A 13,735-nucleotide genomic window follows, 5' to 3' on the forward strand; every position below is an offset into this window, starting at 1 on the left:
GACTGTCTGCATAGATTTTGCCTTATCCTCCATTTTCTTTAAGACGACTTCTGCTTTAACTCCAAAAAGAACATCCTGCTGTAAGGGAGCATCTAGAAGCTTTGCTTTAACATGATCAGGCAGAGTTTGTTCCTTTAACCAAGCATGCCTACGTATAACAGACCCAGTGACAGCTGCTCTGCAGGAAGCCTCCAAAGAATCAAACCCACATTGTAAAGTATGTTTGCCCACCTGTTCAGTTGCATGCAAGAAATCTTGCATTTCTTTCAATTCAGACTGCTGAGGGAGTGTGCTCATTTTTTGTTTTAACTGAGACATTAGAAATTGCTGATATATTAGCATGTGGAATTGGCAATTTAGTGCCCTCATAGCTAGAGTGGCTGAGGTGTAAACCTTTTTCCCCCACCTGTCTAGTGCCCTGGAGTCCCTTTCAGAGGGTACAGGATTTTTTGCCATAGAAGCCTTAGCCCCTTTGGGACTCTGGGAGATGGTCTCTGGATCAGCAACAGAGCTTTTATAAAGGAATTTATGGGAATCGGGTACTCTATAGTATTTGTCAGGTTTGGCTGGAGCAGGAGGCAAAGAATCTGGGTTCAAACTGGATTCTAAGTAAACATCATCCACAATGTCTGTGCTGGGGGAGTAAAAGAAACTCTCCGAGCCTTTTCTTCGAGTCAGAGTAGTCCTGACCTTCCCAGTGAAAATGTTCCCTCAGTGTGTAAAGTTTCCCCAAAGGAGTAGTCTTCAGGAGGAGAAGCTGAGGGAATAGAATTCTCAGCATCAGAATCTTCATAAGGGGAGAAGAAGTAATCTTGGTCCTCAGAGGAGCCTGAGGAAATAGACACTTGTTCAGAGGAGGCATAATCTTCCTCTTGTCTAGGCCTTTTGTCGGGTGGGGGTTGGGAACCCCTGATTAAAGAGATCAAATCTTCAGCCATTTTGAGCATCTGTTTCTTAGGCATGGGGCCTTGAACTGGAGACTGAAGTGCAGTCTTTTTAGGTTTAATAGGAGACTTAGGAAACGTTTTTATGGTGAGCGTCGTCGGTCTGAAGACGCCTTCAGAAACCGGAGGTGTTTCTGCAGGTAGTACCGACATCTCTATCAGCAGTGTCGTCGGTAGGGGCTAAATAAAATGGCTGCGTCGGCCTAGTACTTTCCGACAAAAGCTCCGAAGCGGTCACGGGTTCCAGATCTGCGGTAGTCAGGGGCTGCGTCGGAGCCTCACTGAAGACCGGTGAACCGGAGACCGGATCAGCCGAGGCCTCTGAGTCTGGCTTGGGTCTAGGCTGCCTGTCCTTATCCTTGCGTTTTTTGTGCACGCCGTTAGTCGGTTGCTCCGACGGCATAGTGTAGTTAAATTTTCTACCGAAGTAGTGTCGTGCGAAGACAAAGCGTCTTTTAATAGTACGCTTATTAAACCTAGCACAAAAACGACAACCAGTGACGTTGTGGTCTGGGCCTAGGCAAGGTATGCAGTGAGAATGAAAATCCTTATGAGGTATTTGCTTCCCACAAGAAATACAATTGTTAACTTTTTCTGACATCGGTCTGAGGCAAGAAAAGTTTCCCCAACGGGGTACTTAACTTTATTGAAGACTTCGGATCTGAAATTCGACTTCGAAAATCTCAGGAGTCGGCCGACCGGCACTTGCGAACTGCTTCTGCTTCGGGCACCGCGCGGTAAGAAAGACTGAAGAAAATGGCGTCAGATGCATTATATATACCCCTGACGCACTGACGTCAGGGAAGAAGCGACAGCAACCGACGCCGGACCAAGACTTTGGAATTCCGGCCGAGTGCGGGACCGCCTAACGACAAGATAACCCAAGTGTGATGACTGCAGCAGGGTAACACGATGAACATCAGGGGGTTGGAATTTATTGGAGAAAACTGGCAAAAGAACCAAGGTATTGGGAGCAAATAACTAGAGAGGGAAAGATGACAGAATGAGAAGATGCCAAGAATTTACTTGGACTAGAGGTTAGAGATCCCCTTCCCTATCAAGGATTGATATCAGAGTATAGGCAAAGAGAAAGAAATAGGGGGATCCTAAATGAAAGACCAGCACTGGTAGAGTTAGTAGAATCTAGAACAGCTGCTGCCATTAAAAAAGAAATGAACAGTACAGCATATAAAATATTGTACAACTATAAGAATCACTCAGAAGAAGTTAGAAAGGATTGGGAAGAGAGACTGGATAAGTAATTCACAAAGAAACAATGGGATGATACATTCATGTCTCCCAAATATGCAACAAAATCTAGAAGATTTAGGATTTTTGTTTGGAAATGTTTAGACAGACATTTTTATACCCCAAGTAGATTCCAGAGAATTTTTCCCTTAGGTAGACAGCAAATGTTGGAGGTGTAACAGAGAAGAAAGGTAATTGGGAACATATTTTCTGGGAGTGTGTTCAGTTGCCAGTCTTTAAGGATTACCTGCAGGATACAGTATTGGAGATGCTAGGTGGGTAAATTGGTGTGACAAGGGAGATGATTTTTGTGAGCTATGATACAGAATCGGAATTACCTAGACACAGTAAGGCCTTGCTGTGTCTAATTATGGTGGGGCAATTACTAGAAAATCAAAATCAAAATCTAAGCATTCAAATCAAAATGTTTCTTGTTTAAAAAAAGGGCAGGAATTGAATAATTTAAGTAATGTTGCTTAGGGTTGGGAGATTGGCATAATGGTTAAGGTGTTTACTTTATAGATGCAAGGTGCAGGGTTTGATACTCACATGAGGTAACTGGCTAGCTTAAAATGGTCCACAGGGGCAATTAGCCTAGTACTAACCTATGAACCAACTATACTACAAGTAGTGAATACAGTAACAGAGACAAAACAACTGGAACTGAGATCTTTAGAAAAGGGTAGCAGCAAACTACATAGGAAAAATGGGAACTGTGGTAACAATACATGCAGGAGAAGAATGAGGTTTAAAAGAAGGCAGGACTTAAATGAGCTATGTAATGTTTGAGTGAAAATTATTGGGTAGATTATAAGTGATGTACAGTGTTTGCAAATGGGAGTGTGTCAGTATGGTTTGTGATGTAAAATGCTTGCAACCAGGATTGTGTTGGTGTGGTTTGTTTTCATTTATATAAAAGTATGATTGCCTATGTAGCAAGTGATGGTTTAATAAAAATGTTTCCGGTTTTTAAAAAAATGGCAGGAATTGAATAATTTATGTAATGTTGCTTAGGTTATATGACATATAGCAATGTTGAATCTTTCGGCTTTTCCCGGTTAGGGGTCGCCACAGTGGAACTCCGGTCCGCTAATGATTGGCAGTAGATTTTTACGTACCGAGTTGCCAGCCCTGACGCACAACCTTCAACGAAGGTATGCCCATTCACGCATGCCTCCACACAGAAGAAGCTTTAGCGGAGAATCGAACAGGACAACGTCTTACTGTGAGGTGACAACGCTACCACAGCACCACCACCGCAGTTATATGACATACAGCAATATGACATATAGCAATACGTGTGAAATATAATGTTTGTAAACGTTAACTTAATACAGTATGATTACTTTTATGTAAATGTCAATTTGCCTATGTCACGAGTGATAATTCAATAAAGGTATTTAAAAAGGACACTTTTGGATGCAGAATAGGCTGAGGAGGGAAGAAAAAAGTTTATCCAACAAACAGTGAACCAGCAAACAGAGGGAACTCTGGTTCTCGTTCTTCCGACAAGAAACTCATAGAGACACTTTGCCAGTGAAATATTTTCCAGTGTTCCAAAGGAAAATGCTCGAGTCAGAAAAAACCCCAATAAAGTTAATGAGAAGAATCATTGGTATCTTGGAACTGAACGAGTCTGGTGTTGGGAGATGGAAATGATCAGGAAGAAGACCAGCAACACTGAAATTAGACTATGCAGCATCAATAAAACACTTCATGATACAAACTGTATGTAATACATAGTAAAGCAATTTTGTGTAATCAGGGATATTTTAAATGTGTGGAGGGGCTTTTCAGTGACTGTTGTGTGTGTACTTTTTAGTTGTACAAAATATAGGCTTTACAGTATTAAAAAAAAAAAAAGAGTAGAAAGCCTTGGCAAAAGCAAGTTTACTGTGAATATGCTGTGATCTTGGCTGTTAGGATGGAAGTGGGGTGTAAAAGTGCACCGATTATATGTACAATTAAGATATTTTCTGTTATCTTTACAAGTGTGAATGTCTAGATTAATGTGTTTGACTTAAGCCAAGTGTTTTTTGTAAGCAAGTAGGCTTGAAAAATAAGACAAAATGATGAAAGTCATGAAAAAAATGTTACATTTCTTATATTAGTAAATATATTTGTTCACTGGGAGTCAAGAAGTCTGCAGCTGAAGGCAGTTGCTTATTCGGTTCTGAATGAAGCTAACAAGATTAATCGACTACTTTCACCTGAAGACAAACTGTTTGCAGGTGCAAGCAATTAATTTTTAGATTTCTGAGCATGGGGTATTAGAGACTCCAAACATTTTACAAACATTTATATAAAGCAGAGAAATGAGGAAATTAAGTAAGAGCACAAACCAAAATATTTATGAAAGACTTAATAAAGCCCAAGTTAGAGATAGATGAGACTCAACAATTAACAATCAAGTTAGGAGGACATGATAAAAATAGTGCTGTATAATCAATCTTCAGTGAAGTCTCCAGGAACATAAGGTATTCCTGTGGAAGTTTGGCGGGAATAACGTAATAAAGATCTGGAAGATTTTAACAGTATTTTAAGAGGAGGAGAAGAACCAACATCTTGGAAGAAAGGTGTGGTGGCTGTGTTGCCTACAGACAAAGACAAACACTTGACATCACCAACAGAACAATGATGGTCCAGAGGGAAGCAAAATGTAAGTGAACACCACTGTTGTTTGGTCTTGATGCAGAGAAAGCATTTGACAGAGTAAGTTGGGATTTTTATGAGTACGGCAATGGAAGCATTTGCATTCCCTGATATATTAGTAGGATGTATGAAGGATCAGAGGCAATAATTAAAATTGGGGGGGGGGGTTCTCTCTGATAAGTCGTGTTTGAGCCCTCTTTCCCCTTTATTTGCTTTATATTTAGAGCCACTGGCAAAACAAACAAGGGACAGAGGAAATTTAAGGATATAACTGGAAACAAAATCAAGAAAAGTTGGCCTTATTTGCAGATGATATTACTTTTTACCTGATAAATACAGAAAAGAATATCTCAGTGGCACGAAACATTTTCAAACAGTTTCAAGTCTGTTTTGTCTTCATTAATTTTATATTCTGAAGATATCCGCGGTGGTGCAGCGGTAGCGTTGTTGCCTCACAGCAAGAGGTTCTCCCGTTCGATTCTCGGCTGGAGTGCGGGGAGTGCCTTCTGTGTGGAGTCTGCATGTCCTCCCCGCGGTTGGGTGGGCGTTCGAAAGACATGCGTAAATGGGCGTGCCTTCGTTGAAGGTTGGACATCGAGCTGGCACTTCGGCGTTTGTGAAAATCTACTGCCAATCATTAGCAGACCGGAGTTCCGCTGTGGCGACCCCTAATCGGGAAAAGCCGAAAGACAAACGACGACAATTTTATATTCTGAAGAAAAGTCTATCTATAAATTATGTACCCACACACAAAATGGTTCAACAATACCCATATTTATGAGGACATAAGATGAAGTATTTCAGGAATATGGATTAAAAAGGCTTTTGTTACGGCAGCTAAGAATATGTGGGACGATACCTAAAAAAAAAAATACAAAAACTGAGAAACTGGAAGCTTGTTTATGGATATGGATAGTAAGACAACAGTTTTATACATGGCTCAGCTGTATTTTTTTATCAACCAGAGGATATGCTGTGGACAAAAATAAAGAGTTGAAAGAATTTATCTAGGAGAAAAGGCAAGAGGTAAGTTGGATACGTTGATCCTTCTGACAGAACCAGGTGATTTAGGATTACCCAATTTAAAGGGATATTTAGAGCTACACAGTTAAGGACAATATACACAACACAAGCAGGTGGTTATAATTCAAAATAGAAAGGAATGGCAAAGCATGGGGGAAGTTCAAGAAATAAAGAAAGAGTGGGATTTGGGTGGAGATCCTTAAGGAGAACAACCACCACCATAGACATATTACATTCATAAAGCAGCAGAAAGTATTCAAAGAACTAGCCAACACTAGAATGGACATTTTGCCAATAGGGATGACAGTAAGTAGGAGTACATGAGAGGCATTAGAGGGTTAACTACAAGGGATTAATACCAGAGTATAGGCAAAGAGAAATACCTGCTCTGGTAGAGTTTTTAGTTGAATGTAGAAAAGAACGGTCCAGGCACCTCAGGGTTCACACTCCTTTATTATGAAACTGAAAATGAATTGCTTTCGTCTCTGCCAATGGAAACTTCATCAGAATAATGAAGTTAACAATCAAAAGCACTTTATATAACCATTCCAAGCATAACAGACACCTCTCCCTTGACCAATCCAAACACAATGTCACAAAAAGTGTTTTTTGGTGTTTGGACTTTGGTTTTAGAGTTTTTTGTTGAATCAAGAACAGAGTCTGCTCTTAATAATGGGATAAGTAGTAGGGCATGTAAAACACTGCATGATAACTATAAGAATCAACTGGACGTGGTTACAAAAGACTGAAGACTGGAAAAGCAATTCACAAAAAGAACAATAAGAGGACATGCGCATGGCTCCTAAGTATGCAACAGAAGGTTTAACAAATTTGCTTGGAAGTGTTTACATGTATACTTTATATCCCAAGCAGACTGTAAATAATTTTTCCTTATATAGACAACAAATGTTGGAGGTGCGATGATAAAGAAAGAGGTAACTGGGAACATAGGTTTTTGGAAGTGTAATAAGTTGGCAAATTTTAAAAATTTTCTAATGACTACTCTGTCAGAAATACTGGGTGTGCAAATGGCTGTAACTAAGGAAACTATTCTTTTGAGCTGGGACATATGATCTGAATTACCTAGACATAAGACCATTTTAAGTTTAATTCTGTTGGCTGCCACAAAAGTGATTACTAGAAAATGGAAATCAAATTCTAAACCTACTGTACTTAAATTATTGAATATTATAAAACAGATAAAAGAGGGATCTTTAAAAATGTAAGGAGCAAATTACATATAAACAAATGGAAATTGTTATAACAATACATGCAGAATAATGTTCAGGAGGAGGAGGAGTGAAGTTTAAGGGAAGGCAGGAATTCAGCAACTTATGTAATGTACTGATGACAGCTATAAAGAAAAGGTGTGTGATGCACAATGACTTAAAAATATGTTTTGTTTTCTTTTTTGTTAATGTAAGTTTGACTGTGATTTAAGCCGTAATTGAATAAAGGTATTTAAAAAATGACTTTAATTAATAGTGGTACACACAGATCTACTGTAACTCTTACACTAACTACATTCCCACGTAATCTAAACATGGGAGACCCCTAATGTGCTGTAGGAGGTCCTCTTAGCATTCATAGTCTCCAGTGGCCAAAGGTGGCAGACTGAACAGGTGGATGATCCAAAAATATAGTACCCAAGATCTAGAGCATGCATTCCTCATAGCTATCAATAAACTAGCAAAACATAAAGCCTGACAAACTAATGATCTCCTAAATCTCTTAAAAGAAGAAGAAGGGAGAAAAATGAAGACTTCTGAGAAGTTGACATCAGAGTGAGATTGGACCTTCTTATGAAAATGTTTCAGCCTTCTCTCCAGAGCTGACACACAGACAGGGCCAGACTCATTTGTACAGCGTCAAGAGGGCTGGGCTAAATCTCTTTCCACCATTGCAGTTTCTCTAACAAGTGAAAAAAGTCTAAGCCAACTGGGTGAGCTCATCAGTAAAACCACTTTAAAGTATCAAGAGATCAATGAAACGTGTCAACAAAGGCTTTCCCAGTGCTTCAGTCAAACAAATACATCATAGCAGACTCAGCATCCCAAACATGACAGTAGATAAGGAGCTGGGTAGAAGCTGATAAAATGAGTGACTCAAAGGTCACTTTTGGTTTTTGGTGCCATGAATACCTCATCAGAACCCTCTGCTGAGGACCTCATGGGAGCAGGCAGTGTAGCATTCACCCTCTCATCCCAGCACAGCAGCACCTGCATGAGTGGAGGCTGTTTGGAGTGCAGTGTGCTGGCAAGCAGAGGACCATTCTCACACTCTAAGGCTCTTCAGTCATACTCCTTTCAATGTGTCTCCATTTCTTCTCCAAGCCTTTCTTGATGGCCTATAACACATCAAGTGTAGCACAACACTAAATGCATAAAGCAAGATGACACTTGAATGATAAGACAATAAACAAATGCATGCAAAATGCAGGCTCTTTTTGGAAGCTATTTTTCTGGCAATAAAGGTATTTGAAAAATAACAGATTCTGTAGTCAGACAAGGGATTGGAGACACTGAGAAAAGTTAATTAAAAAGAATATTTACTACAAAAACAATGAAAATTCAAGTAGATTATGGCAAAGTCTCAACTTTATGATGCCATGTCTCTTGTAATGAAGAAGGCATGGAAAAATGGAGACAATGACACATCCCTTCCTTTTTTTCAGCACTTCTTCAAAGGAGGTGACTGACAGTCTTGAAATGAGATATACATGATATACGTGATGAATGACTGTTTTTAACAATAACACAGAGTGCCTTTGGAAACCTTGGAAAGGTTTAATAGCTGTCTGCTACCATACCTTGCAGATGGCCTGACCAAGCAAATATTTCTTTAATATTACGTTTGAAGAAAAGATAAGGAAGCAAAGGATCCCACTAACACATGTATCTAAAACTATTATTTTTCTTTTCTACCAACTACAGGAAGAGAAGAGTGATACGAAATATGTGGATGCCTTAGCCAAGGAGGTGGGTACATATTCCTCAGTGCCTCCCCTTCACAATGCTCACAAAGGATAAGTACTGAAGTGTGTAGGGGAGGTGACAGTTGCGATCTTTCTCTTTTCATGCTCTACACAATGGCACAACCTTAACTCTTCTTATTAATATGATGCATTCTTCCGATGACATCAAACAGCCCTGTGAGGACACTGATAGGTACTGAAGAGTCCCAAGACTTTAGCTGTACTAAGATGGAAGTGTGTCAGACGTGGGTGATGACAAAATCCATTGGGCACTTCAGCAAAATATTATGGAAAATAGAAATTCTGTTACATATGAAGAGGCAAGGAGTTGGGTTGGGATAAAGAAGGGCAATCTTCAGGAGCATTTTAGCCTGTCTTCAAAACATATACCTCTATATGCACAGAACTGAAATAAGATCCTTTAAGGAAGGCATCTAGGTCATCTACAACATTCCAATGGAAGTGTTTTGCAACCTGTCACACTGCAGCTCTATAAATGCACTGATGGTACACAATTTTAAATGTCACTGAGAGCAGCAAGTTGACAGGCACCAGTAGATGCAGATTCGCTTCTACTTTTGCATAGAAAGATATGGCAAAGTTATGAATTAATCTCTACAAGTTATGCTAGTTATTCAGAGTTGAACAAGTCAGACATTTTATACTGTACAACTAGAATTCATTCACACATCTGCTTGTGGCTATAGTGAGATAGACCATCACATCATCTAAAGCCTTAAAGTAATGCATGATGACACAAAGAAAATGTTTTCACTTATGCATTACCTTGCATCCTTTTCTAATAACAATAGTTGCTGATAATTTCTTTCACACATTTGTAAATTAAACACTTCAGCAACAAAGACAATGTTACCATATCAACAACGGAAAACTGGATGTAATCAGCTCTACCACAAATTATCAGTTCACTTTCTGTTCATGCTATGCTGTCTGATACCTAATATGTGCATACTTATTTACAATGGTACCTACTTATTAATTTGAGCCAGAAACATCCCCTTCAGTGCATAAAACTCAGCTGTCATTTCTTTAGTGAAGTACTTGAGATTTGTTGATTCAATTACCTCAAGGCCCTGCAAAGAAAAAAAAAAAACAAATTAAACGAATACGTGTAATAACTCTTAAATCACAAACATTGGCAGGCAGGTACTGTATCAGATACAAAATGTTTTAATAAAGTCTCCCTAGCTCCTCGGTTGACTGTCTTCTGGAGGAATATGATAATGAACACATACTCAACTTTTAAATATACACCTAATCATCACAAAAGTTGTATTAAAAGAGACAGTACATTCAAAAAAAAATGTGCAACATATAGCCAGCTAGAATTAATGTACTTCATCTTTATAAATATTACACAATCAAATTACATGAAATTAAATATTTCCTGTTAATTTCATTATTTAATCCTGTAAGTGTCAATGTGTAATACCTAGTAATCCTTTTATCTTCAAGATGATTTAAAGAAAGCATGTCTCCACCAAACCAGATAAAACATTCCAGCCAGTACCATAAATTGAAAAGGATCGGTTTGACCATCATGATGTCATAACGTATGCATTGCCACACCACTACTAATGTTTCTATTCCTTATGTCCGAAAAAAAATCTTGTACTCTGATCTTAATTTCCTTTAAGTTAGACCTACATACCATTCTGCTTTGTACAACTGCAATTTATAGCATAAACTACTCTACTTGACAAACTGTTATAAAACTGGGTAGATCTATGTTTTTATCCATTTATAATAAACTCATTACCGTTAAGTACTTGTTTACAAAAACAAGTTATGTACTCAACATAATGTTCCATCAGTGCTGTCCATTTTCTTTCTTCCTCAACTGTTGGTTTGGATCAGATCCTCAGATCTGACTCGCTGCTTCTTTCAGCTCATGGAACACTGAAAATCTCGAGCTCTTCTCTTTACCCACAATGTCCTAGTCACCTAACATACCTCAGATCTTGTCTACTGCTCCTTATAGCTGCAAAGCAGTAGTAAATAATAAAATAACTGAACCTGGGACTCAAACAAAGGAATAAATAACAGAACCTGGGACTCAAACAAAAGGAATAGTAGTTCCTCCAGCATCTTTCAATCCTTTCAAAAATCAGACAAGGAGGGGGTTGGTGGGAGGGAAGTTGAAGAAGAATGAAAACAGACAACACAGATGAAACGTTATGGTGAGTACATAACTTTGTTATCTAATGTTGTCATTTTTATCCATTCCTCAACTGTTGGGACAGAGTCACCAGCTACCCAATTGCTAAGAGGACTCTGAGGAAGGATATTCCTGAGCACCGCTGTGCCAAAGGCTGCTCTTCCCCTTGACACCAGATCCAATTTGTAAAAAGCAACAAAGATATGAGGAATGGCCCAAGTTGCAACTGCACAAATATCAAACAATGAAGCTCTAGATAAAAAGGCTTAAGAAGTTGGCATCAATCTAGTGGAATGGGCTTTTGATGGTTTTGGTAAAGGCAAACTCACTTTTTTTATACAAAAGAATGCAATCAGTCAACCATTTGGCTAAAGTTACTTTAAAAACTGGTTTGCCTAAATTCTGATTCTGAGAAAGAAACAAATAATTGTTCTAATTTCCTCAAAATTTTGGTTCTGTGAGGATAAAAACATAATTGTCTGTGAACATCCAAAAGATGCAACATATATTCTTCTTTACTTGAGAAATTTATAAAGAATACTGGAAGGTTGATAACCTGATTAATATATTAGATTCTGGCACTACCTTAGAAAGAAAGGAAGGATTGGCCTTAAAAATACTCTATCCTTATGAAAAATCAAGTAAGGTTTAGATGACAGGGCTTGTAAGTCTGATACTCTTCTGCAATTAGTAGTAGCAACTAAAACAAAGGTTTTTCAGGTCAAGAATTTTAGATCAGTCTTATCTGATGGTTCAAAGAGAGTCTGAGTTAAAGTTTGCAAAACAATGTTTAAATCCCAAGAAGGCATGGGATCTTTTAATGGAGGTTTAAGTAGGAAAGTTCCTCTGAGAAAAGCCTTGCGAAGTATGGGGGATGGTAAGGTTGAATTACTTACTCCTATATGAAAATTAGAAATGGCAGATAATTGTACTAACAGTAGTGGAGCTAGCCCCTTCATTGATAACTGTAGCTAAAAAGTCAAGAACCTTAGGGATTGGTGCTGAGAAGGGGTTTAAATTCTTTTGATGTGCCCAAACAACAAATCTTTTCCAGTTACTTTTGTAAAGTCTCCTGGTGGAAGCATTGTGGGATGACAACAGAATGTGATGGACAAGGGAGGAGAACCTGGGCTGCCTAGCAATCAACGGAACTGAAGAAACCATGCGGTCAGTTTGAGGTATGGAATGTCCAGATGTTGAGTGAGACAGCAGGTCTTGAGTTGGACACAGGGTAGATGAAGATGATGAGGCCATTAAGGGGCAATGAGGAACTGTGCTCTTAAATCGAGATGTTTCCTAAAGAAATTTGGGCATTAGAGGTAATAGTGGGGTAGGCATAATGGAGACCGGGGCAGCCAGTTGTGAAGTACAGCATCCCTCAGTGACTCCTCCAGAAGGGAATCAGGACAAAGACCCTGCTGCACTTGTTGTTGAGGGGAGATGCAAACAGATTGCAGCATGGCTGGCCCCATCGACATAAAATCCTCTCTATCACTTTCATGTTGAAAGACCACTCGTGAGGCATTAGAACATACCTGCTTAACTTGTCTGCAATCACAGTGGACTTCCCTGGATTGAGCGTTACTATAAGAAAATGACTGTATGAGATAACCCACTGCCATACTCTCATAGCTTCTCGATAAAGGGGGTAAGATTTGATTCCCCCTTGTTTGTTAATATACCAGATCACCAACATATTGTTCTTCTGGATCGCAATAGTCCGACTGGGAGAGTATCTTGAAAGGACAGCAACACTAGGAGGACAACTCTCATTTCCAGGACACTGATATGCAGGTTGACCTCTTCTTGTGAACATGTGGCTTGGACCGTCTTTCCCAAGATGTGCTCACACCCCCAATCTATAAGGTGTCTGCAGTCAACATGGCCTTAGGTTGGGAGAGAAAAAAGGGACGACCTTCTTGAACTTGACTGGAGTGTATCCACCACAGAAGGTAATTTTTGCACGCTTGCATTACCTTTGACCTGACTGGATAATGGTTGATGAAGAATGGACCACTGAATTGCTAGAGTCCATTGAAGAATCCTCATATGGTACCTTGCCACGGTACCAGAATGACTGCCGCTGACAAAGCCTGGAGTTATCAGCTGGGTTGAAAAAGAAAAGCTTTGAATGATCTTTATGACCTGAACTGAATAGTTTGAGCTCTGGATTGAGGGAGAAAAGCTGTTTGACTGACTATATTGAGTAAAGCACCCATGAAATCCAATATCTGTGTTGGTTCAAGATGAGATTTGTGTGTGGTGGTTGACTGAAATCCCCAGGCAAGAGCATAACTGGAGTACACAGTCTCAAACTTGAATCAGATGATGCCTGGTCAGAGCAGTTATGATCCAGTCATCCAAACATGGAAACATTCGGAATCACTGTAGCCTCAAGTGAGCTGCTATTACTGTCATACACTTGGTAAACACCCTGGGAGCTGTGGTGAGACCAAAAGGCAGAGCTCTGAATTGGTAACAACTAGCTCCCAGCTGGAAGCGTAGATTTCTTCTGGACCGTCTGTTCATTTTTACGTGATAGTATGCATCCTGAAGATTTATCGAGCACATCCAGTCACCCTTGTGCAGAAAAGGCAAAATGGTCTGAACCATGACCATCTGGAAATTTGTGTACTGAACTGATTGATTTAGATTGCAGAGATCCAAAACTGGTCTCCAGTCCTCTGTTTTCTTTGGCACTAAAAAGAATCTTGA

General features: G+C 39.4%; 1 protein-coding gene across 1 annotated transcript in view; it reads right to left on the reverse strand.

Moving 5' to 3' along the window:
- LOC122816707 (transformation/transcription domain associated protein) overlaps positions 1 to 13,735 on the reverse strand; it is a gene marked incomplete in the record, with an annotated part of 2,794,447 nt that overhangs the window by 483,739 nt on the left and 2,296,973 nt on the right. The window contains 1 exon segment of the mRNA XM_044089697.1: positions 9,835 to 9,935. Within this exon segment, the coding sequence (XP_043945632.1) occupies positions 9,835 to 9,935 (101 nt within the window).

The sequence above is a fragment of the Protopterus annectens genome, chromosome 12.part0 (genome assembly GCF_019279795.1).
Source record: "Protopterus annectens isolate FY-2018-M chromosome 12.part0, PAN1.0, whole genome shotgun sequence".
In the NCBI taxonomy this organism is placed as follows: Eukaryota; Metazoa; Chordata; order Ceratodontiformes; family Protopteridae; genus Protopterus; species Protopterus annectens.